The sequence below is a fragment of the Nerophis lumbriciformis genome, linkage group LG01 (assembly GCF_033978685.3).
Source record: "Nerophis lumbriciformis linkage group LG01, RoL_Nlum_v2.1, whole genome shotgun sequence".
NCBI classification, from domain to species: Eukaryota; Metazoa; Chordata; class Actinopteri; order Syngnathiformes; family Syngnathidae; genus Nerophis; species Nerophis lumbriciformis.
In genome coordinates this window covers 69958375-69983182 of record NC_084548.2, presented here as the reverse complement: position 1 = coordinate 69983182, position 24808 = coordinate 69958375, and the positions used below count along the sequence as shown (strand labels likewise).

At 44.2% G+C, this 24808-nt stretch overlaps 1 protein-coding gene and 47 non-coding genes across 48 annotated transcripts in view; 1 reads left to right on the top strand and 47 right to left on the bottom strand.

Annotated features, from left to right (window-relative positions):
* Window positions 1-24808, top strand: part of cd40 (CD40 molecule, TNF receptor superfamily member 5) — an 89019-nt gene that overhangs the window by 63109 nt on the left and 1102 nt on the right. The window contains exon 8 of the mRNA XM_061925273.1: window positions 24765-24784. Within this exon, the coding sequence (XP_061781257.1) occupies window positions 24765-24784 (20 nt within the window). The remainder of the gene's footprint in view (window positions 1-24764; window positions 24785-24808) is intronic.
* On the bottom strand, window positions 24-96 carry trnar-acg (transfer RNA arginine (anticodon ACG)). The gene has a single exon. It is a non-coding gene; the product is annotated as a tRNA-Arg (tRNA).
* On the bottom strand, window positions 1512-1584 carry trnar-acg (transfer RNA arginine (anticodon ACG)). The gene has a single exon. It is a non-coding gene; the product is annotated as a tRNA-Arg (tRNA).
* On the bottom strand, window positions 1837-1909 carry trnam-cau (transfer RNA methionine (anticodon CAU)). The gene has a single exon. It is a non-coding gene; the product is annotated as a tRNA-Met (tRNA).
* On the bottom strand, window positions 2379-2451 carry trnar-acg (transfer RNA arginine (anticodon ACG)). The gene has a single exon. It is a non-coding gene; the product is annotated as a tRNA-Arg (tRNA).
* trnam-cau (transfer RNA methionine (anticodon CAU)) lies at window positions 2704-2776 on the bottom strand. The gene has a single exon. It is a non-coding gene; the product is annotated as a tRNA-Met (tRNA).
* Window positions 3104-3175, bottom strand: trnah-gug (transfer RNA histidin (anticodon GUG)). The gene has a single exon. It is a non-coding gene; the product is annotated as a tRNA-His (tRNA).
* On the bottom strand, window positions 3246-3318 carry trnar-acg (transfer RNA arginine (anticodon ACG)). Its single transcript has one exon. It is a non-coding gene; the product is annotated as a tRNA-Arg (tRNA).
* On the bottom strand, window positions 3773-3844 carry trnah-gug (transfer RNA histidin (anticodon GUG)). Its single transcript has one exon. It is a non-coding gene; the product is annotated as a tRNA-His (tRNA).
* trnar-acg (transfer RNA arginine (anticodon ACG)) lies at window positions 3915-3987 on the bottom strand. The gene has a single exon. It is a non-coding gene; the product is annotated as a tRNA-Arg (tRNA).
* On the bottom strand, window positions 4442-4513 carry trnah-gug (transfer RNA histidin (anticodon GUG)). The gene has a single exon. It is a non-coding gene; the product is annotated as a tRNA-His (tRNA).
* Window positions 4908-4980, bottom strand: trnam-cau (transfer RNA methionine (anticodon CAU)). Its single transcript has one exon. It is a non-coding gene; the product is annotated as a tRNA-Met (tRNA).
* trnah-gug (transfer RNA histidin (anticodon GUG)) lies at window positions 5308-5379 on the bottom strand. The gene has a single exon. It is a non-coding gene; the product is annotated as a tRNA-His (tRNA).
* On the bottom strand, window positions 5775-5847 carry trnam-cau (transfer RNA methionine (anticodon CAU)). Its single transcript has one exon. It is a non-coding gene; the product is annotated as a tRNA-Met (tRNA).
* Window positions 6641-6713, bottom strand: trnam-cau (transfer RNA methionine (anticodon CAU)). The gene has a single exon. It is a non-coding gene; the product is annotated as a tRNA-Met (tRNA).
* On the bottom strand, window positions 7041-7112 carry trnah-gug (transfer RNA histidin (anticodon GUG)). The gene has a single exon. It is a non-coding gene; the product is annotated as a tRNA-His (tRNA).
* Window positions 8132-8204, bottom strand: trnam-cau (transfer RNA methionine (anticodon CAU)). Its single transcript has one exon. It is a non-coding gene; the product is annotated as a tRNA-Met (tRNA).
* trnah-gug (transfer RNA histidin (anticodon GUG)) lies at window positions 8532-8603 on the bottom strand. The gene has a single exon. It is a non-coding gene; the product is annotated as a tRNA-His (tRNA).
* Window positions 8988-9060, bottom strand: trnam-cau (transfer RNA methionine (anticodon CAU)). The gene has a single exon. It is a non-coding gene; the product is annotated as a tRNA-Met (tRNA).
* On the bottom strand, window positions 9855-9927 carry trnam-cau (transfer RNA methionine (anticodon CAU)). The gene has a single exon. It is a non-coding gene; the product is annotated as a tRNA-Met (tRNA).
* Window positions 10255-10326, bottom strand: trnah-gug (transfer RNA histidin (anticodon GUG)). Its single transcript has one exon. It is a non-coding gene; the product is annotated as a tRNA-His (tRNA).
* On the bottom strand, window positions 10721-10793 carry trnam-cau (transfer RNA methionine (anticodon CAU)). The gene has a single exon. It is a non-coding gene; the product is annotated as a tRNA-Met (tRNA).
* Window positions 11029-11100, bottom strand: trnah-gug (transfer RNA histidin (anticodon GUG)). Its single transcript has one exon. It is a non-coding gene; the product is annotated as a tRNA-His (tRNA).
* On the bottom strand, window positions 11323-11395 carry trnar-acg (transfer RNA arginine (anticodon ACG)). Its single transcript has one exon. It is a non-coding gene; the product is annotated as a tRNA-Arg (tRNA).
* trnah-gug (transfer RNA histidin (anticodon GUG)) lies at window positions 11796-11867 on the bottom strand. Its single transcript has one exon. It is a non-coding gene; the product is annotated as a tRNA-His (tRNA).
* Window positions 12664-12735, bottom strand: trnah-gug (transfer RNA histidin (anticodon GUG)). The gene has a single exon. It is a non-coding gene; the product is annotated as a tRNA-His (tRNA).
* trnah-aug (transfer RNA histidin (anticodon AUG)) lies at window positions 13630-13702 on the bottom strand. Its single transcript has one exon. It is a non-coding gene; the product is annotated as a tRNA-His (tRNA).
* On the bottom strand, window positions 13955-14027 carry trnam-cau (transfer RNA methionine (anticodon CAU)). The gene has a single exon. It is a non-coding gene; the product is annotated as a tRNA-Met (tRNA).
* On the bottom strand, window positions 14355-14426 carry trnah-gug (transfer RNA histidin (anticodon GUG)). The gene has a single exon. It is a non-coding gene; the product is annotated as a tRNA-His (tRNA).
* trnah-aug (transfer RNA histidin (anticodon AUG)) lies at window positions 14497-14569 on the bottom strand. Its single transcript has one exon. It is a non-coding gene; the product is annotated as a tRNA-His (tRNA).
* Window positions 14822-14894, bottom strand: trnam-cau (transfer RNA methionine (anticodon CAU)). Its single transcript has one exon. It is a non-coding gene; the product is annotated as a tRNA-Met (tRNA).
* trnah-gug (transfer RNA histidin (anticodon GUG)) lies at window positions 15207-15278 on the bottom strand. The gene has a single exon. It is a non-coding gene; the product is annotated as a tRNA-His (tRNA).
* On the bottom strand, window positions 15349-15421 carry trnar-acg (transfer RNA arginine (anticodon ACG)). The gene has a single exon. It is a non-coding gene; the product is annotated as a tRNA-Arg (tRNA).
* trnam-cau (transfer RNA methionine (anticodon CAU)) lies at window positions 15674-15746 on the bottom strand. The gene has a single exon. It is a non-coding gene; the product is annotated as a tRNA-Met (tRNA).
* Window positions 16530-16602, bottom strand: trnam-cau (transfer RNA methionine (anticodon CAU)). The gene has a single exon. It is a non-coding gene; the product is annotated as a tRNA-Met (tRNA).
* Window positions 17626-17698, bottom strand: trnam-cau (transfer RNA methionine (anticodon CAU)). Its single transcript has one exon. It is a non-coding gene; the product is annotated as a tRNA-Met (tRNA).
* Window positions 18261-18333, bottom strand: trnam-cau (transfer RNA methionine (anticodon CAU)). Its single transcript has one exon. It is a non-coding gene; the product is annotated as a tRNA-Met (tRNA).
* On the bottom strand, window positions 19128-19200 carry trnam-cau (transfer RNA methionine (anticodon CAU)). The gene has a single exon. It is a non-coding gene; the product is annotated as a tRNA-Met (tRNA).
* trnah-gug (transfer RNA histidin (anticodon GUG)) lies at window positions 19528-19599 on the bottom strand. Its single transcript has one exon. It is a non-coding gene; the product is annotated as a tRNA-His (tRNA).
* On the bottom strand, window positions 19994-20066 carry trnam-cau (transfer RNA methionine (anticodon CAU)). Its single transcript has one exon. It is a non-coding gene; the product is annotated as a tRNA-Met (tRNA).
* On the bottom strand, window positions 20302-20373 carry trnah-gug (transfer RNA histidin (anticodon GUG)). The gene has a single exon. It is a non-coding gene; the product is annotated as a tRNA-His (tRNA).
* On the bottom strand, window positions 20596-20668 carry trnar-acg (transfer RNA arginine (anticodon ACG)). The gene has a single exon. It is a non-coding gene; the product is annotated as a tRNA-Arg (tRNA).
* trnam-cau (transfer RNA methionine (anticodon CAU)) lies at window positions 21629-21701 on the bottom strand. Its single transcript has one exon. It is a non-coding gene; the product is annotated as a tRNA-Met (tRNA).
* On the bottom strand, window positions 22029-22100 carry trnah-gug (transfer RNA histidin (anticodon GUG)). The gene has a single exon. It is a non-coding gene; the product is annotated as a tRNA-His (tRNA).
* On the bottom strand, window positions 22496-22568 carry trnam-cau (transfer RNA methionine (anticodon CAU)). Its single transcript has one exon. It is a non-coding gene; the product is annotated as a tRNA-Met (tRNA).
* Window positions 22896-22967, bottom strand: trnah-gug (transfer RNA histidin (anticodon GUG)). Its single transcript has one exon. It is a non-coding gene; the product is annotated as a tRNA-His (tRNA).
* Window positions 23363-23435, bottom strand: trnam-cau (transfer RNA methionine (anticodon CAU)). The gene has a single exon. It is a non-coding gene; the product is annotated as a tRNA-Met (tRNA).
* trnam-cau (transfer RNA methionine (anticodon CAU)) lies at window positions 24233-24305 on the bottom strand. The gene has a single exon. It is a non-coding gene; the product is annotated as a tRNA-Met (tRNA).

The window sequence follows — 24808 nt, the reverse complement described above, 5'->3', positions numbered from 1 at the left end:
CGGGTTGAAATACAAAAGTTTGTCGAGCTAGCCAGGAGTCAAACCTAGAATCTTCTGATCCGTAGTCAGACGCGTTATCCATTGCGCCACTAGCCCTTGATTTTGCCATTCCGGAGAATAAGACTGGACGCGTAGATAGTTGACTGTGGCAAAAGGGGTTAAACACTGACAATGTAGTGACCATGAGGAGAGTCAAACTCACTGAAGAGAAACATGACTGCCCCGTGTGAGGATCGAGCTATTGGCACTAGGGATTTTGAATAGTAGGCAAAATTCCCCCAAAAAAGACAAATCCTTTTTGAACAGTGACAATGAAGGGATTCCAAACCCGCTAAAACAAATAACATATGCCTCATGTGAGGATTGAACTCAAGACTTTCAGATTATGAGAGTGAGGTGCTACCTACTGCGCTAACGAGGTAACAGTTGTTGTTTTGGACTAACAACTTAGTACCAACACCTATACGATCACAGATGTCAACCATTTTTTCTTCAGCAAGTTTACCTCCAACACCTTTGGTTTCAGGTTAAATTGCCAAAGCCTCCCGGGCTTGCCAGGAGTAGAGGCTAGAATTTTCTGATCCATAGTCAGATACTTTTTCCCATGCGCCACTTGCAATTTGAACAGCAAATCGGGAATACGAGGCTGTACTGTAGCTTTTCTTTGTTATTCCACTTAACAACATGATGACAAAAAAATGAATATTTTTAGATAACACACAAAAAGACCCACTGCAAGATACCTGGTTGCTGTGCCCCGGATTCGAACCAGGGTTCCTGCGGCCACAACGCAGAGTACTAACCACTATACGATCACAGCTGTTGACTGTACATGCTACAGCAAATTAACCTACGGAACTTTGACTTCGGGTTGAAATACAAAAGTTTGTTGAGCAAGCCAGGAGTCGAACCTAGAATCTTCTGATCCGTAGTCAGACGCGTTGTCCATTGCGGCACTAGCCCTTAATTTTGCCATTATGGTGAGGATTGAACTCACGACCTTCAGATTATGAGACTGACGCGCTACCTACTGCGCTAACGAGGCAACGACGGTTCTCTTAGTACTAACAACTTAGTACCAACACCTATACAATCACAGGTGTCAACCATTTTTTCTTCAGCAAGTTTACCTCCAACACCTCTGGTTTCAGGCTAAATTGCCAAAGCCTGGGCTTGCCAGGAGTAGAGGCTAGAATTTTCTGATCCATAGTCAGATACTTTTTCCCATGCGCCACTTGCAATTTGAACAGCAAATCGGGAGCACGAGGCTGTACTGTAGCTTTTCTTTGTTATTCCACTTAACAACATGATGACAAAAAATAAATATTTTTAGATAACACACAAAAAGACCCACTGCAAGATACCTGGTTGCTGTGACCCGGATTTGAACCGGGGTTCCTGCGGCCACAACGAAGAGTACGAACCACTAAACGATCACAGCTGTTGACTGTACATGCTACAGCAAATTAACCTACGGAACTTTGACTTCGGGTTGAAATACAAAAGTTTGTTGAGCAAGCCAGGAGTCGAACCTAGAATCTTCTGATCCGTAGTCAGACGCGTTGTCCATTGCGCCACTAGCCCTTGATTGTGCCATTCTGGGGAATAACGCTGGACGCGTAGATAGTTGACTCTGGCAAAAGGGGTTAACCACTGACAATGCAGTGACCATGAGGAAACTCAAACTCACTGAAGAGAAACATGACTGCCCCGTGTGAGGATCGAGCTAATGGCACTAGGGATTTTGAATAGTACGCAAAATTCCCCCCAAAAATGACAAATCGTCTTTGAACAGTGACAATGAAGGGATTCCAACCCGCTAAAACAAAGAACATATGCCTCGTGTGAGGATTGAACTCACGACCTTCAGATTATGAGACTGACGCGCTACCTACTGCGCTAACGAGGCAACGACGGTTGTCTTAGTACTAACAACTTAGTACCAACACCTATATGATCACAGGTGTCAACCATTTTTTCTTCAGCAAGTTTACCTCCAACACCTCTGGTTTCAGGCTAAATTTCCAAAGCCTACCGGGCTTGCCAGGAGTAGAGGCTAGAATTTTCTGATCCATAGTCAGATACTTTGTCCCATGCGCCACTTGCAATTTGAACAGCAAATCGGGAGCACGAGGCTGTACTGTAGCTTTTCTTTGTTATTCCACTGAACAACATGATGACAAAAAAGAAATATTTTTAGATTACACACAAAAAGACCCACTGCAAGAAACCTGGTTGCTGTGACCCGGATTCGAACCGGGGTTCCTGCGGCCACAACGCAGAGTACTAACCACTATACGATCACAGTTGGTCACTGGCCTTGCTTCAGCAAATTAACCTACGGAACTTTGACTTCGGGTTGAAATACAAAAGTTTGTCGAGCTAGCCAGGAGTCTAACCTAGAGTCTTCTGATCCGTAGTCAGACGCGTTGTCCATTGCGCCACTAGCCCTTGATTGTGCCATTATGGAGAATAACACTGGACACGTAGATTGTTGACTCTGGCAAAAGGGGTACAACACTGACAATGCAGTGACCATGAAGGAATTTAAACTCATTGAAAAGAAACATGACTGCCCCGTGTGAGGATCGAGCTAATGGCACTAGGGATTATGAATAGTAGGCAAAATTCCCCCCAAAAATGACAAATCCTCTTTGAACATTGACAATGAAGGGATTCCAACCCGCTAAAACAAATAACATATGCCCCGTGTGAGGATTTAACTCACGACCTTCAGATTATGAGACTGACGCGCTACTTACTGCGCTAACGAGGCAACTACGGTTGTCTTAGTACTAACAACTTAGTACCAACACCTATACGATCACAGGTGTCAACCATTTTTTCTTCAGCAAGTTTACCTCCAACACCTCTGGTTTCAGGCTAAATTTCCAAAGCCTCCCGGGCTTGCCAGGAGTAGAGGCTAGAATTTTCTGATCCATAGTCAGATACTTTTTCCCATGCGCCACTTGCAATTTGAACAGCAAATCGGGAGCACGAGGCTGTACTGTAGCTTTTCTTTGTTATTCCACTTAACAACATGATGACAAAATATAAATATTTTTAGATAACACACAAAAAGACCCACTGCAAGATACCTGGTTGCTGTGACCCGGATTCGAACCGGGGTTACTGCGGCCACAACGCAGAGTACTAACCACTATACGATCACAGCTGGTGACTGTGCATGCTACAGCAAATTAACCTACGGAACTTTGACTTCAGGTTGAAATACAAAAGTTTGTCGAGCTAGCCAGGAGTCGAACCTAGAGTCTTCTGATCCGTAGTCAGACGCGTTGTCCATTGCGCCACTAGCCCTTGATTGTGCCATTCTGGAGAATAACGCTGGACGCGTAGATAGTTGACTCTGGCAAAAGGGGTTAAACACTGACAATGCAGTGACCATGAGGAAACTCAAACTCACTGAAGAGAAGCATGACTGCCCCATGTGAGGATCGAGCTAATGGCACTAGGGATTTTGAATAGTAGGCAAAATTCCCCCAAAAAAGACAAATCCTCAGCAAGTTTACCTCCAACACCTCTGGTTTCAGGCTAAATTGCCAAAACCTCCCGGGCTTGCCAGGAGTAGAGGCTAGAATTTTCTGATCCATAGTCAGATACTTTGTCCCATGCGCCACTTGCAATTTGAACAGCAAATTGGGAGCAAGAGGCTGTACTGTAGCTTTTCTTTGTTATTCCACTTAACAACATGATGACAAAAAAGAAATATTTTTAGATAACACAAAAAAAGACCCACTGCAAGAAACCTGGTTGCTGTGACCCGGATTCGAACCAGGGTTCCTGCGGCCACAACGCAGAGTACTAACCACTATACGATCACAGCTATCGACCGCTCTTGCTTCAGCAAATTAACCTACAGAACTTTGACTTCAGGTTGAAATACAAAAGTTTGTCGAGCTAGCCAGGAGTCGAACCTAGAGTCTTCTGATCCGTAGTCAGACGCGTTGTCCATTGCGCCACTAGCCCTTGATTGTGCCATTCTGGAGAATAACGCTGGACGCGTAGATAGTTGACTCTGGCAAAAGGGGTTAAACACTGACAATGCAGTGACCATGAGGAAACTCAAACTCACTGAAGAGAAGCATGACTGCCCCATGTGAGGATCGAGCTAATGGCACTAGGGATTTTGAATAGTAGGCAAAATTCCCCCAAAAAAGACAAATCCTCAGCAAGTTTACCTCCAACACCTCTGGTTTCAGGCTAAATTGCCAAAACCTCCCGGGCTTGCCAGGAGTAGAGGCTAGAATTTTCTGATCCATAGTCAGATACTTTGTCCCATGCGCCACTTGCAATTTGAACAGCAAATTGGGAGCAAGAGGCTGTACTGTAGCTTTTCTTTGTTATTCCACTTAACAACATGATGACAAAAAAGAAATATTTTTAGATAACACAAAAAAAGACCCACTGCAAGAAACCTGGTTGCTGTGACCCGGATTCGAACCAGGGTTCCTGCGGCCACAACGCAGAGTACTAACCACTATACGATCACAGCTATCGACCGCTCTTGCTTCAGCAAATTAACCTACAGAACTTTGACTTCGGGTTGAAGTACAGAAGTTGACCGAGCTAGCCAGGAATCAAACCTAGAATTTCCTGATCCGTAGTCAGACGCTTTATCCATTGCGCCACTAGCCCTTGATTGTGCCATTCTGGAGAATAACGCTGGACACGTAGATAGTTGACTCTGGCAAAAGGGCTTAAACACTCACAATGCAGTGACCATGAGGAAAGTCAAACCAGAGAAGAGAAACATGACTGACCCGTGTGAGGATCGAGCTAATGGCACTAGGGATTTTGAATAGTCGGCAAAATTCACCCCAAAAATGACAAATCCTCTTTGAACAGTGACAATGAATGGATTCCAACCCGCTAAAACAAATAGCATATGCCTCGTGTGAGGATTGAACTCATGACTTTCAGATTATGAGACTGACGCACTACCTACTGCGCTAACGAGGCAAAGACGGTTCTCTTAGTACTAACAACTTAGTACCAACACCTATACGATCACAGGTGTCAACCATTTTTTCTTCAGCAAGTTTACCTCCAACACCTCTGGTTTCAGGCTAAATTGCCAAAGCCTCCCGGGCTTGCCAGGAGTAGAGGCTAGAATTTTCTGATCCATAGTCAGATACTTTGTACCATGCGCCACTTGCAATTTGAACAGCAAATTGGGAGCAAGAGGCTGTACTGTAGCTTTTCTTTGTTATTCCACTTAACAACATGATGACAAAAAAGAAATATTTTTAGATAACACAAAAGAAGACCCACTGCAAGAAACCTGGTTGCTGTGACCCGGATTCGAACCGGGGTTCCTGCGGCCACAACGCAGAGTACTAACCACTATACGATCACAGCTGTTGACTGTGCGTGCTACAGCAAATTAACCTACGGATCTTTGACTTCGGGTTGAAATACAAAAGTTTGTCGAGCTAGCCAGGAGTCGAACCTAGAATCTTCTGATCCGTAGTCAGACACGTTATCCATTGCGCCACTATCCCTTGATTGTGCCATTTTGGAGAATAACGCTGGACGCGTAGATAGTTGACTCTGGCAAAAGGGCTTAAACACTCACAATGCAGTGACCATGAGGAAAGTCAAACTCACTGAAGAGAAACATGACTGCCCCGTGTGAGGATCGAGCTAATGGCACTAGGGATTTTGAATAGTCGGCAAAATTCACCCCAAAAATGACAAATCCTCTTTGAACAGTGACAATGAAGGGATTCCAACCCGCTAAAACAAATAGCATATGCCTCGTGTGAGGATTGAACGCACGACCTTCAGATTATGAGACTGACGCACTACCTACTGCGCTAACGAGGCAAAGACGGTTCTCTTAGTACTAACAACTTAGTACCAACACCTATACGATCACAGGTGTCAACCATTTTTTCTTCAGCAAGTTTACCTCCAACACCTCTGGTTTCAGGCTAAATTGCCAAAGCCTCCTGGGCTTGCCAGGAGTAGAGGCTAGAATTTTTTGATCCAGGTCAGATACTTTGTCTCATGCGTAACTTGCAATTTAAACAACAAATCGGGAGCACGAGGCTGTACTGTAGCTTTTCTTTGCTTTTCCACTTAACAACATGATGTCAAAAAAGAAATATTTTTAGATAACACACAAAAAGACCCACTGCAAGATACCTGGTTGCTGTGACCCGGATTTGAACCGGGGTTCCTGCGGCCTCAACGCAGAGTACTAACCACTATACGATCACGGATGGTGTCTGGCCTTGCTTCAGCAAATTAACCTACGGAACTTTGACTTCAGGTTGAAGCACAGAAATTGACCGAACTCGCCAGGAATCGAAACTAGAATCTTCTGATTCGTAGTCAGATGCGTTATACATTGCGCCACTAGCCCTTGATTGTGCCATTCTGGAGAATAACACTGGATGCGTAGATTGTTGACTCTGGCAAAAGGGGTTAAACACTGACAATGCAGTGACCATGGAGGAACTCAAACTCACTGAAAATAATAATGACTGCCCCGTGTGAGGATCGAGCTAATGGCATTAGGGATTTTGAATAGTAGGCAAAATTCCCCCCAAAAATGACAAATCCTCTTTGAACAGTGACAATGAAGGGATTCCAACCCCCTAAAAGAAATAACATATGCCTCGTGTGAGGATTGAACTCACGACCTTCAGATTATGAGACTGACGCGCTACCTACTGCGCTAACGAGGCAACGACGGTTCTCTTTGTACTAACAACTTAGTACCAACACTTATACGATCACAGGTGTCAACCATTTTTTCTTCAGCAAGTTTACCTCCAACACCTCTGGTTTCAGGCTAAATTGCCAAAGCCTCCCGGGCTTGCCAGGAGTAGAGGCTAGAATTTTCTGATCCATAGTCAGATACTTTGTCCCATGCGCCACTTGCAATTTGAACAGCAAATCGGGAGCATGAGGCTGTACTGTAGCTTTTCTTTGTTTTTCCACTTAACAACATGATGACAGAAAAGAAATATTTTTAGATAACACACAAAAAGACCCACTGCAAGAAATCTGGTTGCTGTGACCCGGATTCGAACCGGGGTTCCTGCGGCCACAACGCAGAGTACTAACCACTATACGATCACAGCTGGTGACTAGCCTTGCTTCAGCAAATTAACCTACGGAACTTTGACTTCGGGATGAATGACAAAAGTTTGTCGAGCTACCCAGGAGTCGAACTTAGAGTCTTCTGATTCGTAGTCAGACGCGTTGTCCATTGCGCCACTAGCCCTTGATTTTGCCATTATGGTGAGGATTGAACTCAAGACCTTCAGATTATGAGACTGACGCGCTACCTACTGCGCTAACGAGGCAACGACGGTTCTCTTAGTACTAACAACTTAGTACCAACACCTATACGATCACAGGTGTCAACCATTTCTTCTTCAGCAAGTTTACCTCCAACACCTCTGGTTTCAGGCTAAATTGCTAAAGCCTCCCGGGCTTGCCAGGAGTAGAGGCTAGAATTTTCTGATCCATAGTCAGATACTTTGTCCCATGCGCCACTTGCAATTTGAACAGTAAATCTGGAGCACGAGGCTGTACTGTAGCTTTTCTTTGTTATTCCACTTAACAACATGATGACAAAAAATAAATATTTTTAGATAACACACAAAAGGACCCACTGCAAGAAATCTGGTTGCTGTGACCCGGATTCAAACCGGGGTTCCTGCAGCCACAACGCAGAGTACTCACCACTATACGATCACAGCTGGTGACTGGCCTTGCTTCAGCAAATTAACCTACAGAACTTTGACTTCGGGTTGAAGTACAGAAGTTGACCGAGCTAGCCAGGAATCGAACCTAGAATCTTCTGATCCGTAGTCAGACGCGTTATCCATTGCCCCACTAGCCGTTGGATGTATCATTCTGGAGAATAATGCTGGACACGTTGATTGTTGTCTCTGGCAAAAGGAGTTAAACACTGACAATGCAGTGACCATGAAGGAATTTAAATTCACTGAAAAGAAACATGACTGCCCCATGTGAGGATCGAGCTAATGGCACTAGGGATTTTGAATAGTCGGCAGAATTCACCCCAAAAATGACAAATCCTCTTTGAACAGTGACAATGAAGGGATTCCAGCCCGCTAAAACAAATAGCATATGCCTCGTGTGAGGATTGAACTCGCGACCTTCAGATTATGAGACTGACGCACTACCTACTGCGCTAACGAGGCAACGACAGTTATATTAGTACTAACAACTTAGTACCAACACCTATACGATCACAGGTGTCAACCATTTCTTCTTCAGCAAGTTTACCTCCAACACCTCTGGTTTCAGGCTAAATTGCTAAAGCCTCCCGGGCTTGCCAGGAGTAGAGGCTAGAATTTTCTGATCCATAGTCAGATACTTTGTCCCATGCGCCACTTGCAATTTGAAGAGCAAATTGGGAACAAGAGGCTGTACTGTAGCTTTTCTTTGTTATTCCACTTAACAACATGATGACAAAAAAGAAATATTTTTAGATAACACAAAAAAAGACCCACTGCAAGAAACCTGGTTGCTGTGACCCGGATTCGAACCGGGGTTCCTGCGGCCACAACGCAGAGTACTTACCACTATACGATCACAGCTGTTGACTGTGCGTGCTACAGCAAATTATCCTACGGAACTTTGACTTCGGGTTGAAATACAAAAGTTTGTCGAGCTAGCCAGGAGTCGGACCTAGAATCTTCTGATACGTAGTCAGACACGTTATACATTGCTTGATTGTGCCCTTCTGGAGAATTACGCTGGACGCGTAGATAGTTGACTCTGGCAGAAGGGGTTAACCACTGACAATGCAGTGACCATGAGGAAACTCAAACTCACTGAAGAGAAACATGACTGCCCCGTGTGAGGATCGAGCTAATGACACTAGGGATTTTGAATAGTCGGCAAAATTCCCCCCAAAAATGACAAATCGTATTTGAACTGTGACTTTGAAGGGATTCCAACCCGCTAAAACAAATAACATATGCCTCGTGTGAGGATTGAACTCACGACCTTCAGATTATGAGACTGACGCGCTACCTACTGCGCTAACGAGGCAACGATGGTTGACTTAGTACTAACAACTTAGTACCAACACCTATATGATCACAGGTGTCAACCATTTTTTCTTCAGCAAGTTTACCTCCAACACCTCTGTTTTCAAGTTAAATTGCCAAAGCCTTCCGGGCTTGCCAGGAGTAGAGGCTAGAATTTTCTGATCCATAGTCAGATACTTTGTCCCATGCGCCACTTGCAATTTGAACAGCAAATCGGGAGCACGAGGCTGTACTGTAGCTTTTCTTTGTTATTCCACTTAACAACATGATGACAAAAAATAAATATTTTTAGATAACACACAAAAAGACCCACTGCAAGAAATCTGGTTGCTGTGACCCGGATTCGAACCTGGGTACCTGCGGCCACAACGCAGAGTACTAACCACTATACGATCACAGCTGGTGACTGGCCTTACTTCAGCAAATTAACCTACGGAACTTTTACTTCGGGTTAAAATACAAAAGTTTGTCGAGCTAGCCAGGAGTCAAACCTAGAGTCTTCTAATCCGTAGTCAGACGCGTTATCCATTGCGCCACTAGCCCTTTATTGTGCCATTCTGGAGAATAACACTGGACACGTAGATTGTTGTCTCTGGCAAAAGGAGTTAAACACTGACAATGCAGTGACCATGAAGGAATTTAAACTCACTGAAAAGAAACATGACTGCCCCGTGTGAGGATCGAACTAATGGCACTAGGGATTTTGAATAGTTGTCAAAATTCCCCCCAAAAGTGACAAATCCTCTTTGAACAGTGACAATGAAGGGATTCCAACCCGCTAAAACAAATAACATATGCCCCATGTGAGGATTGAACTCACGACCTTCAGATTATGAGACTGACGCGCTACCTACTGCGCTAACGAGGCAACGACAGTTCTCTTAGTACTAACAACTTAGTACCAACACCTATACGATCACAGGTGTCAACCATTTTTTCTTCAGCAAGTTTACCTCCAACACCTCTGGTTTCAGGCTAAATTGCCAAAGCCTCCCGGGGTTGCCAGGAGTAGAGGCTAGAATTTTCTGATCCATAGTCAGATACTTTGTCCCATGCGCCACTTGCAATTTGAACAGCAAATTGGGAGCAAGAGGCTGTACTGTAGCTTTTCTTTGTTATTCCACTTACCAACATGATGACAAAAAAGAAATATTTTTAGATAACACAAAAAAAGACCCACTGCAAGAAACCTGGTTGCTGTGACCCGGATTCGAACCGGGGTTCCTGCGGCCACAACGCAGAGTACTAACCACTATACGATCACAGCTGTTGACTGTGCGTGCTACAGCAAATTAACCTACGGAACTTTGACTTCGGGTTAAATACAAAAGTTTGTCGAGCTAGCCAAGAGTCGAAGCTAGAATCTTCTGATCCGTAGTCAGACGCATTGTCCATTGCGCCACTAGCCCTTGATTGTGCCATTTTGGAAAATAACGCTGGACGCGTAGATAGTTGACTCTGGCAAAAGGGGTTAAACACTGACAATGCAGTGACCATGAAGGAACTCAAACTCACTGAAAAGAAACATGACTGCCCCGTGTGAGGATCGAGATAATGGCACTAGGGATTTTGAATAGTAGTCAAAATTCCCCCCAAAAATGACAAATCCTCTTTGAACAGTGACAATGAAGGGATTCCAACCCGCTAAAACAAAAAACATATGCCCCGTGTGAGGATTGAACTCACGACCTTCAGATTATGAGACTGACGCGCTACCTACTGCGCTAACGAGGCAACGACGGTTCTCTTAGTACTAACAATTTAGTACCAACACCTATACGATCACAGGCTAGAATTTTCTGATCCATAGTCAGATACTTTGTCCCATGCGCCACTTGCAATTAGAACAGCAAATCTGGAGCACGAGGCTGTACTGTAGCTTTTCTTTGTTATTCCACTTAACAACATGATGACAAAAAAGAAATATTTTTAGATAACACACAAAAAGACCCACTGCAAGATACCTGGTTGCTGTGACCCGGATTCGAACCGGGGTTCCTGCGGCCACAACGCAGAGTACTAACCACTATACGATCACAGCTGGTAACTGGCCTTGCTTCAGCAAATTAACCTGCGGCACTTTGACTTCAGGTTGAAATACAAATATTTTTAGATAACACACAAAAAGACCCACTGCAAGATACCTGGTTGCTGTGACCCGGATTTGAACCAGAGTTCCTTCGGCCACAATGCAGAGTACTGGCCTTGCTTCAGCAAATTAACCTGCGGAACTTTGACTTCGGGTTGAAATACAAAAGTTTGTCGAGCTAGCCAGGAGTCGAACCTAGAGTCTTCTGATCCGTAGTCAGACGCGTTGTCCATTGCGCCACTAGCCCTTGATTTTGCCATTATGGTGAGGATTGAACTCACGACCTTCAGATTATGAGACTGACGCGCTACCTACTGCGCTAACGAGGCAACGACGGTGCTCTTAGTACTAACAACTTAGTACCAACACCTATACGATCACAGGTGTCAACCATTTTTTCTTCAGCAAGTTTACCTCCAACACCTCTGGTTTCAGGCTAAATTGCCAAAGCCTCCCGGGCTTGCCAGGAGTAGAGACTAGATCCATAGTCAGATACTTTTTCCCATGAGCCACTTGCAATTTGAACAGCAAATCGGGAGCACGAGGCTGTACTGTAGCTTTTCTTTGTTATTCCACTTAACAACATGATGACAAAAAATAAATATTTTTAGATAACACACAAGAAGACCCACTGCAAGAAATCTGGTTGCTGTGACCCGGATTCGAACCGGGGTTCCTGCGGCCACAACGCAGAGTACTAACCACTATACGATCACAGCTGGTGACTGAACTTGCTTCAGCAATTTAACCTACGGAACTTTGACTTCAGGTGGAAATACAAAAGTTTGTCGAGCTTGCCAAGAGTCGAAGATAGAGTCTTCTGATCCGTAGTGAGACGCGTTGTCCATTGCGCCACTAGCCCTTGATTGTGCCATTATGGAGAATAACACTGGACACGTAGATTGTTGACTCTGGCAAAAAGGGGAAAAACACTGACAATGCAGTGACCATGAAGGAATTTAAACTCACTGAAAAGAAACATGACTGCCCCGTGTGAGGATCAAGCTAATGGCACTAGGGATTTTGAATTGTAGGCAAGATTCCCCCCAAAAATGACAAATCCTCTTTGAAGAGTGACAATGAAGGGATTCCAACCCGCTAAAACAAATAACATATGCCCCGTGTGAGGACTGAACTCACGACCTTCAGATTATGAGACTGACGCACTACCTACTGCACTAAGAAGGCAACGACGGTTCTCTTAGTACTAACAACTTAGTACCAACACCTATACGATCACAGGTGTCAACCCTTTTTTCTTCAGCAAGTTTACCTCCAACACCTCTGGTTTCAGGCTAAATTGCCAAAGCCTCCCGGGCTTGCCAGGAGTAGAGGCTAGAATTTTCTGATCCATAGTCAGATACTTTTTCCCATGCGCCACTTGCAATTTGAACAGCAAATCGGGAGCACGAGGCTGTACTGTAGCTTTTCTTTGTTATTCCACTTATCAACATGATGACAAAAAATAAATATTTTTAGATAACACACAAAAAGACCCACTGCAAGATACCTGGTTGCTGTGACCCGGATTCGAACCGGGGTTCCTGCGGCCACAACGCAGAGTACTAACCACTATACGATCACAGCTGTTGAATGTGCGTGCTTCAGCACGAGGCTGTACTGTAGCTTTTCTTTGTTATTCCACTTAACAACATGATGACAAAAAAGAAATATTTTTAGATTACACACAAAAAGACCCACTGCAAGAAATCTGGTTGCTGTGACCCGTTTTCGAACCGGGGTTCCTGCGGCCACAACGCAGAGTACTAACCACTATACGATCACAGCTGGTGACTGGCCTTGCTTCAGCAAATTAAACTACGGAACTTTGACTTCGGTTTGAAATACAAAAGTTTGTCGAGCTAGCCAGGAGTCGAACCTAGAGTCTTCTGATCCGTAGTCAGACGCGTAATCCATGGTGCCACAAGCTCTTGATTGTGCCGTTATGGTGAGGATTGAACTCAGGACCTTCAGATTATGAGACTGATGCACTACCTACTGCGCTAACGAGGCAACGATGGTTCTCTTAGTACTAACAACTTAGTACCAACACCTATACGATCACAGGTGTCAACCATTTTTTCTTCAGCAAGTTTACCTCCAACACCTCTGGTTTCAGGCTAAATTGCCAAAGCCTCCCGGGCTTGCCAGGAGTAGAGGCTAGAATTTTCTGATCCTTAGTCAGTTACTTTTTCCCATGCGCCACTTGCAATTTGAACAGCAAATCGGGAGCACGAGGCTGTACTGTAGCTTGTCTTTGTTATTCCACTTAACAACATGATGACAAAAAATGAATATTTTTAGATAACACACAAAAGACCCACTGCAAGAAATCTGGTTGCTGTGACCCGGATTTGAACCGGGGTTCTTGCGGCCACAACGCAGAGTACTAACTACTATACGATCACAGTTGGTGACTGGCCTTGCTTCAGCAAATGAACCTACGGAACTTTGACTTCGGGTTGAAATACAAAAGCTTGTCGAGCTAGCCAGGAGTCGAACCTAGAGTCTTCTGATCCATAATCAGACGCATTATCCATTGCGCCACTAGCCCTTGATTGTGCCATTATGGGGAATAACACTGGACACGTAGATTGCTGACTCTGGCAAAAGGGGTAAAACACTGACAATGCAGTGACCATGAAGGAATTTAAACTCACTGAAAAGAAACATGACTGCCCCATGTGAGGATCGAGCTAATGGCACTAGAGATTTTGAATAGTAGGCAAAATTCCCCCCAAAAATGACAAATCCTCTTTGAACAGTGACAATGAAGGGATTCCAACCCGCTAAAACAAATAACATATGCCCCGTGTGAGGATTGAACTCACGACCTTCAGATTATGAGACTGATGCGCTACCTACTGCGCTAACGAGGCAACGACGGTTCTCTTAGTACTAACAACTTAGTACCAACACCTCTACGATCACAGGTGTCAACCATTTTTTCTTCAGCAAGTTTACCTCCAACACCTCTGGTTTCAGGCTAAATTGCCAAAGCCTCCCGGGCTTGCCAGGAGTAGAGGCTAGAATTTTCTGATCCATAGTCAGATACTTTTTCCCATGCGCCACTTGCAATTCGAACAGCAAATCGGGAGCACGAGGCTGTCCTGTAGCTTTTCTTTGTTATTCCACTTAACAACATGATGACAAAAAAGAAATATTTTTAGATAACACACAAAAAGACCCACTGCAAGAAATCTGGTTGCTGTGACCCGGATTCGAACCAGGGTTCCTGCGGCCACAACGCAGAGTACTAACCACTATACGATCACAGCTGGTGACTGGCCTTGCTTCAGCAAATTAACCTACGGAACTTTGACTTCGGGTTGAAATACAAAAGTTTGTCGAGCTAGCCAGGAGTCGAACCTAGAGTCTTCTGATCCATAATCAGACGCGTTTTCCATTGCGCCACTAGCCCTTGATTATGCCGTTATGGGGAATAACACTGGACACGTAGATTGCTGACTCTGGCTAAAGGGGTAAAACACTGACAATGCAGTGACCATGCAGGAATTTAAACTCACTGAAAAGAAACATGACTGCCCCGTGTGAGGATCGAGCTAATGGCACTAGGGATTTTGAATAGTAGGCAAAATTCCCCCAAAAAATGACAAATCCTTTTTGAGCAGTGACAATGAAGGGATTCCAACGCGCTAAAAGAAATAACATATGCCTCGTGTGAGGATTGAACTCACGACCTTCAGATTATGAGACTGACGCGCTACCTACTGCGCTAACGAGGCAACGACGGTTATCTTAGTCCTAACAACTTAGTACCAACACCTATACGATCACAGGTGTCAACCATTTTGTCTTCAGCAAGTTTACCTTTCAGGTTAAATTGCCAAAGCTTCCCGGGCTTGCCAGGAGTAGAGGCTAGAATTTTTTGATCCAGGTCAGATACTTTGTCCCATGCGCAACTTGCAATTTAAACAACAAATCAGGAGCACAAGGCTGTACTGTAGATTTTCTTTGTTATTCCACTTAACAACATGATGACAAAATATAAATATTTTTAGATAACACACAAAAAGACCCACTGCAAGAAACCTGGTTGCTGTGACCCGGATTCGAACCGGGGTTCCTGCGGCCACAACGCAGAGTACTAACCACTATACGATCACAGCTGGTGACTGGACTTGCTTCAGCAAATTAACCTACGGAACTTTGACTTCGGGTTGAAGTAAAGAAGTTGACCGAGCTAGCCAGGATTCCAACCTAGAATCTTCTGATCCGTAGTCAGACGCGTTATCCATTGCGCCACTAGCCCTTGGAAGTATCATTCTGGAGAATAATGCTGGACACGTTGATTGTTGACTCTGGCAAAAGGGTTAAAACACTGACAATGCAGTGACCATGAAGGAATATAAACTCACTGAAAAGAAACGTGACTGCCCCGTGTGAGGATCTAGCTAATGGCACTAGGGATTTTGAATAGTAGGCAAAATTCCCCCCAAAAATGACAAATCCTCTTTGAACAGTGACAATGAAGGGATTCCAACCTGCTAAAACAAATAGCATATGTTTCGTGTGAGGATTGAACTCACGACCTTCAGATTATGAGACTGACGCGCTACCTACTGCGCTAACGAGGCAACGACGGTTCTCTTAGTACTAACAACTTAGTACCAACATCTATACGATCACAGGTGTCAACCATTTTTTCTTCAGCAAGTTTACCTCCAACACCTCTGGTTTCAGGTTAAATTGCCAAAGCCTCCCGGGCTTGCCATGAGTCGAGGGGAACATTTTCTGATCCATAGTCAGATACTTTGTCCCATGCGCCACTTGCAATTTGAACAGCAAATCGGGAGCACGAGGCTGTACTGTAGCTTTTCTTTGTTATTCCACTTAACAACATGATGACAAAGAAGAAATCTTTTTAGATAACACACAAAAAGACCCACTGCAAGATACCTGGTTGCTGTGACCCGGAGTTCCTGCGGCCACAACGCAGAGTATTAACCACTATACGAGCACAGCTGTTGACCACTCTTGCTTCAGCAAATTAACCTACGGAACTTTGACTTCGGGTTGAAGTACAGAAGTTGACCAAGTTAGCCAGGAATCGAACCTAGAATCTTCTGATCCGTTGTCAGACGCATTGTCCATTGCGCCACTAGCCCTTGATTGTGCCATTATGGAGAATAACACTGGACACGTAGATTGTTGACTCTGGCAAAAGGGGTAAAACACTGACTATGCAGTTACCATGAAGGAATTTAAACTCACTGAAAAGAAACATGACTGCCCCGTGTGAGGATCGAGCTAATGGCACTAGGGATTTTGAATAGTAGGCAAAATTCCCCCCAAAAATGACAAATCGTCTTTGAACAGTGACAATGAAGGGATTCCAACCCGCTAAAACAAATAACATATGCCTCGTGTGAGGATTGAACTCACGACCTTCAGATTATGAGACTGACGCGCTACCTACTGCGCTAACGAGGCAACGACAGTTATCTTAGTACCAAAGCCTTCCGGGCTTGCCAGGAGTAGAGGCTAGAATTTTCTGATTCATAGTCAGATACTTTGTCCCATGCGCCACTTGCAATTTGAACAGCAAATCGGGAGCACGAGGCTGTATTGTAGCTTTTCTTTGTTATTCCACTTAACAACATGATGACAAAAAAGAAATATTTTTAGATAACACACAAAAAGACCCACTGCAAGAAATGTGGTTGCTGAGACCCGGATTCGAACCTGGGTTCCTGCGGCCACAACGCAGAGTACTAACCACTATACGTTCACAGCTGGTACTTGGCTTTGCTTCAGCAAATTAACCTACGGAACTTTGACTTCGGGTTGAAATACAAAAGTTTGTCGAGCTAGCCAGGAGTCGAAGCTAGAGTCTTCTGATCCGTAATCAGACGCGTTATCCATTGCGCCACTAGCCCTTGATTCTGCCATTATGGAGAATAACACTGGACACGTAGATTGTTGACTCTGGCAAAGGGGTTAAAGTTAAAGTTAAAGTACCAATGATTGTCACACACACACTCTAGGTGTGGTGAGATTATTCTCTGCATTTGACCCATCACCCTTGATCACCCCCTGGGAGGTGAGGGGAGCAGTGGGCAGCAGCGGTTGCCGCGCCCGGGAATCATTTTTGGTGATTTAACCCCCAATTCCAACCCTTGATGCTGAGTGCCAAGCAGGGAGGTAATGGGTCCCATTTTTATAGTCTTTGGTATGACTCGGCCAGGGTTTGAATTCACAACTTACCGATCTCAGGGCGGACACTCTAACCACTAGGCCACTGAGTAGGTTAACCACTGAGTAGGTTAACCACTGACAATGCATTGACCATGAGGAAACTCAAACTCACTGAAGAGAAACATGACTGCCCCGTGTGAGGATCGAGCTAATGGCACTAGGGATTTTGAATAGTAGGCAAAGTTCCCCCCAAAACTGACAAATCCTCTTTAAACAGTGACAATGAAGGGATTCCAACCCGCTAAAACAAATAACATATGCCTCATGTGAGGATTGAACTCACGACCTTCAGATTATGAGATTGACGCGCTACCTACTGCGCTAACGAGGCAACGACAGTTATCTTAGTACTAACAATTTAGTACCAACACCTATATGATGACAAAAAATACATATTTTTAGATAACACACAAAAAGACCCACTGTAAGATACCTGGTTGCTGTGACCCGGATCCGAACTGGGGATTCTGCGGCCACAATGCAGAGTACTAACCACTATACGATCACAGCTCTTGACATTGCTTGCACAGCAAATTAACCTACGGAACTTTGACTTCGGGTTGAAATACAAAAGTTTGTGGAGCTAGCCAGGAGTCGAACCTAGAATCTTCTGATACGTAGTCAGACACGTTATACATTGCTTGATTGTGCCCTTCTGGAGAATTACGCTGGACGCGTAGATAGTTGACTCTGGCAGAAGGGGTTAACCACTGACAATGCAGTGACCATGAGGAAACTCAAACTCACTGAAGAGAAACATGACTGCCCCGTGTGAGGATCGAGCTAATGACACTAGGGATTTTGAATAGTCGGCAAAATTCCCCCCAAAAATGACAAATCGTATTTGAACTGTGACTTTGAAGGGATTCCAACCCGCTAAAACAAATAACATATGCCTCGTGTGAGGATTGAACTCACGACCTTCAGATTATGAGACTGACGCGCTACCTACTGCGCTAACGAGGCAACGATGGTTGACTTAGTACTAACAACTTAGTACCAACACCTATATGATCACAGGTGTCAACCATTTTTTCTTCAGCAAGTTTACCTCCAACACCTCTGTTTTCAAGTTAAATTGCCAAAGCCTTCCGGGCTTGCCAGGAGTAGAGGCTAGAATTTTCTGATCCATAGTCAGATACTTTGTCCCATGCGCCACTTGCAATTTGAACAGCAAATCGGGAGCACGAGGCTGTACTGTAGCTTTTCTTTGTTATTCCACTTAACAACATGATGACAAAAAATAAATATTTTTAGATAACACACAAAAAGACCCACTGCAAGAAATCTGGTTGCTGTGACCCGGATTCGAACCTGGGTACCTGCGGCCACAACGCAGAGTACTAACCACTATACGATCACAGCTGGTGACTGGCCTTACTTCAGCAAATTAACCTACGGAACTTTTACTTCGGGTTAAAATACAAAAGTTTGTCGAGCTAGCCAGGAGTCAAACCTAGAGTCTTCTAATCCGTAGTCAGACGCGTTATCCATTGCGCCACTAGCCCTTTATTGTGCCATTCTGGAGAATAACACTGGACACGTAGATTGTTGTCTCTGGCAAAAGGAGTTAAACACTGACAATGCAGTGACCATGAAGGAATTTAAACTCACTGAAAAGAAACATGACTGCCCCGTGTGAGGATCGAACTAATGGCACTAGGGATTTTGAATAGTTGTCAAAATTCCCCCCAAAAGTGACAAATCCTCTTTGAACAGTGACAATGAAGGGATTCCAACCCGCTAAAACAAATAACATATGCCCCATGTGAGGATTGAACTCACGACCTTCAGATTATGAGACTGACGCGCTACCTACTGCGCTAACGAGGCAACGACAGTTCTCTTAGTACTAACAACTTAGTACCAACACCTATACGATCACAGGTGTCAACCATTTTTTCTTCAGCAAGTTTACCTCCAACACCTCTGGTTTCAGGCTAAATTGCCAAAGCCTCCCGGGGTTGCCAGGAGTAGAGGCTAGAATTTTCTGATCCATAGTCAGATACTTTGTCCCATGCGCCACTTGCAATTTGAACAGCAAATTGGGAGCAAGAGGCTGTACTGTAGCTTTTCTTTGTTATTCCACTTACCAACATGATGACAAAAAAGAAATATTTTTAGATAACACAAAAAAAGACCCACTGCAAGAAACCTGGTTGCTGTGACCCGGATTCGAACCGGGGTTCCTGCGGCCACAACGCAGAGTACTAACCACTATACGATCACAGCTGTTGACTGTGCGTGCTACAGCAAATTAACCTACGGAACTTTGACTTCGGGTTAAATACAAAAGTTTGTCGAGCTAGCCAAGAGTCGAAGCTAGAATCTTCTGATCCGTAGTCAGACGCATTGTCCATTGCGCCACTAGCCCTTGATTGTGCCATTTTGGAAAATAACGCTGGACGCGTAGATAGTTGACTCTGGCAAAAGGGGTTAAACACTGACAATGCAGTGACCATGAAGGAACTCAAACTCACTGAAAAGAAACATGACTGCCCCGTGTGAGGATCGAGATAATGGCACTAGGGATTTTGAATAGTAGTCAAAATTCCCCCCAAAAATGACAAATCCTCTTTGAACAGTGACAATGAAGGGATTCCAACCCGCTAAAACAAAAAACATATGCCCCGTGTGAGGATTGAACTCACGACCTTCAGATTATGAGACTGACGCGCTACCTACTGCGCTAACGAGGCAACGACGGTTCTCTTAGTACTAACAATTTAGTACCAACACCTATACGATCACAGGCTAGAATTTTCTGATCCATAGTCAGATACTTTGTCCCATGCGCCACTTGCAATTAGAACAGCAAATCTGGAGCACGAGGCTGTACTGTAGCTTTTCTTTGTTATTCCACTTAACAACATGATGACAAAAAAGAAATATTTTTAGATAACACACAAAAAGACCCACTGCAAGATACCTGGTTGCTGTGACCCGGATTCGAACCGGGGTTCCTGCGGCCACAACGCAGAGTACTAACCACTATACGATCACAGCTGGTAACTGGCCTTGCTTCAGCAAATTAACCTGCGGCACTTTGACTTCAGGTTGAAATACAAATATTTTTAGATAACACACAAAAAGACCCACTGCAAGATACCTGGTTGCTGTGACCCGGATTTGAACCAGAGTTCCTTCGGCCACAATGCAGAGTACTGGCCTTGCTTCAGCAAATTAACCTGCGGAACTTTGACTTCGGGTTGAAATACAAAAGTTTGTCGAGCTAGCCAGGAGTCGAACCTAGAGTCTTCTGATCCGTAGTCAGACGCGTTGTCCATTGCGCCACTAGCCCTTGATTTTGCCATTATGGTGAGGATTGAACTCACGACCTTCAGATTATGAGACTGACGCGCTACCTACTGCGCTAACGACGGTTCTCATAGTACTAACAACTTAGTACCAACACCTATACGATCACATGTGTCAACCATTTTTTCTTCAGCAAGTTTACTTCCAACACCTCTGGTTTCAGGCTAATTTAAACTCACTGAAAAGAAACATGACTGCCCCATGTGAGGATCGAGCTAATGGCACTAGGAATTTTGAATAGTAGACAAAATTCCCCCCAAAAATGACAAATCCTCTTTGATTAGTGACAATGAAGGGATTCCAACCCGCTAAAACAAAAAAACATATGACTCGTGTGAGGCTTGAATTCACGACCTTCAGATTATGAGACTGACGCGCTACCTGCTGCGCTAACGAGGCAACAACTGGTATATTAGTACTAACATATTAGTACCAACACCTATACGATCACAGGTGTCAACCATTTTTTCTTCAGCAAGTTTACCTCCAACACCTCTGGTTTCAGGTTAAATTGCCAAAGCCTCCCGGGCTTGCCAGGAGTAGAGGCTAGAATTTTCTGATTCATAGTCAGATACTTTGTCCAAAAGCGCCACTTGCAATTTGAACAGCAAATCGGGAGCACGAGGCTGTACTGTAGCTTTTCTTTGTTATTCCACTTAACAACATGATGTCGAAAAAGAAATATTTTTAGATAACACACAAAAAGACCCACTACAAGATACCTGGTTGCTGTGACCCGGGTTCGAAACGGAGTTCCTGCGGCCACAACGCAGAGTACTAACCACTATACTATCACAGCTGTTGACCGATCTTGCTTCAGCAAATTAACCTACGGAACTTTGACTTCGGGTTGAAGTACAGAAGTTGACCGAGCTAAAAATGACAAATCCTCTTTGAACAGTGACAATGAAGGGATTCCAACCCCGCTAAAACAAATAACATTTGCCTCGTGTGAGGATTGAACTCACGACTTTCAGATTATGAGACTGACGCGCTACCTACTGCGCTAACGAGGCCACTTTGGTTATCTTAGTACTAACAACTTAGTACCAACACCTATACGATCACAGGTGTCAACCATTTTTTCTTCAGCAAGTTTACCTCCAACACCTCTGGTTTCAAGTTAAATTGCCAAAGCCTCCCGGGCTTGCCAGGAGTAGAGGCTAGAGATTTCTGATCCATAGTCAGATACTTTGTCCCATGCACCACTTGCAATTTGAACAGCAAATCGGGAGCAAGAGGCTGTACTGTAGCTTTTCTTTGTTATTCCACTTAACAACATGATGACAAAAAAGAAATATTTTTAGATAACACAAAAGAAGACCCATTGCATGAAACCTGGTTGCTGTAACCCGGATTCGAACCGGGGTTCCTGCGGCCACAACGCAGAGTACTAACCACTATACGATCACAGCTGGTGACTGACCTTGCTTCAGCAAATTAACCTACGGAACTTTGACTTCGGGTTGAAATACAAAAGTTTGTCGAGCTAGCCAGGAGTCGAACCTAGAGTCTTCTGATCCGTAGTCAGACAAATTACCCATTGCGCCACTAGCCCTTGATTGTGCCATTATGGAGAATAACGCTGGACACGTAGATTGTTGACTCTGGCAAAAGGGGTAAAACACTGACAATGCAGTGACCATGAAGGAATTTAAACTCACTGAAAAGAAACATGACTGCCCCGTGTGAGGATCGAGCTAATGGCACTAGGGATTTTGAATAGTAGGCAAAATTCCCCCCAAAAATGACGAATCCTCTTTGAACAGTGACAATGAAGGGATTCCAACCCGCTAAAACAAATAACATATGCCCCGTGTGAGGATTGAACTCACGACCTTCAGATTATGAGACTGACGCGGTACCTACTGCGCTAACGAGGTAACGACAGTTCTCTTAGTACTAACAACTTAGTACCAACACCTATACGATCACAGGTGTCAACCATTTTTTCTTCAGCAAGTTTACCTCCAACACCTCTGGTTTCAGGCTAAATTGCCAAAGCCTCCCGGGCTTGCCAGGAGTAGAGGCTAGAATTTTCTGATCTATAGTCAGATACTTTTTCCTATGCGCCACTTGCAATTTGAACAGTAAATCGGGATTACGTGGCTGTACTGTAGCTTTTCTTTGTTATTCCACTTAACAACATGATGACAAAAAAGAAATATTTTTAGATAACACACAAAAAGACCCACTGCAAGAAATCTGGTTGCTGTGACCCGGATTCGAACCGGGGTTCCTGCGGCCACAACGCAGAGTACTAACCACTATACTATCACAGCTGGTGACTTACCTTGCTTCAGCAAATTAACCCACGGAACTTTGACTTCGGGTTGAAATACAAAAGTTTGTCAAGCTAGCCAGGAGTCGAAACTAGAGTCTTCTGATCCGTAGTCAGACGCGTTGTCCATTGCGCCACTAGCCCTTGATTGTGCCATTATGGAGAATAACACTGGACACGTAGATTATTGACTCTGGCAAAAGGGGTAAAACACTGACAATGCAGTGACCATGAAGGAATTTAAACTCACTGAAAAGAAACATGACTGCCCCATGTGAGGATCGAGCTAATGGCACTAGAGATTTTGAATAGTAGGCAAAATTCCCCCCAAAAATGACAAATCCTCTTTGAACAGTGACAATGAAGGGATTCCAACCCGCTAAAACAAATAACATATGCCCCGTGTGAGGATTGAAATCACGACCTTCAGATTATGAGACTGACGCGCTACCTACTGCGCTAACGAGGCAACGACATTTCTCTTAGTACTAACAACTTAGTACCAACACCTCTACGATCACAGGTGTCAACCATTTTTTCTTCAGCAAGTTTACCTCCAACACCTCTGGTTTCAGGCTAAATTGCCAAAGCCTCCCGGGCTTGCCAGGAGTAGAGGCTAGAATTTTCTGATCCATAGTCAGATACTTTGTCCCATGCGCCACTTGCAATTTGAACGGCAAATCGGGAGCACGAGGCTGTACTGTAGCTTTTCTTTGTTATTCCACTTAACCACATGATGTCAAAAAATAAATATTTTTAGATAACACACAAAAGACCCACTGCAAGAAACCTGGTTGCTGTAACCCGGATTCGAACAGGGGATTTCAGCGGGCACAACGCAGAGTACTAACCACTATACGATCACAGTTGTTGACATTGTTTGCTACAGCAAATTAACCTACGGAACTTTGACTTCGGTTTGAAATACAGAAGTTTGTCGAACTAGCCAGGAGTCGAACCTGGAATCTTCTGATCCTTAGTGAGACGCATTATCCATTGCACCACTAGCTAGCCCTTGGATGTGTTGTTCTGAAGAATAATGCTGGACACGTTGATTCTTGTCTCTAGCAAAAGGAGTTAAACACTGACAATGCAGTGACCATGAAGGAATTTAAACTCACTGAAAAAAACATGACTGCCCCATGTGAGGACCGAGCTAATGGCACTAGGGATTTTGATTAGTCGGCAAAATTCACCCCAAAAATGACAAATCCTCTTTGAACAGTGACAATGAAGGGATTCCAACCCGCTAAAACAAATAACATATGCCCCGTGTGAGGATTGAACTCACGACCTTCAGATTATGAGACTGACGCGCTACCTACTGCGCCAACGAGGCAACAACGGTTCTCTTAGTACTAACAACTTAGTACCAACACCTATACGATCACAGGTGTCAACCATTTTTTCTTCAGCAAGTTTACCTCCAACACCTCTGGTTTCAGGCTAAATTGCCAAAGCCTCCCGGGCTTGCCAGGAGTAGAAGCTAGAATTTTCTGATCCATAGTCAGATACTTTTTCCCATGCGCCACTTGCAATTTGAACAGCAAATCGGGAGCACGAGGCTGTACTGTAGCTTTTCTTTGTTATTCCACTTAACAACATGATGTCATAAAAAGAAATATTTTTAGATAACACACAAAAAGACCCACTGCAAGATACCTGGTTGCTGTGACCCGGATTCGAACCTGGGTTCCTGCGGCCACAACGCAGAGTACTAACCACTATACGATCACAGCTGTTGACCATTTTCTCTACAGACACACAGTTAAACGTGTTCATGTTTTTGTGTTTTCAGGTAAAGAGGCACAGAAAAAGGTAAATGATTTCCTTTCCACAAGA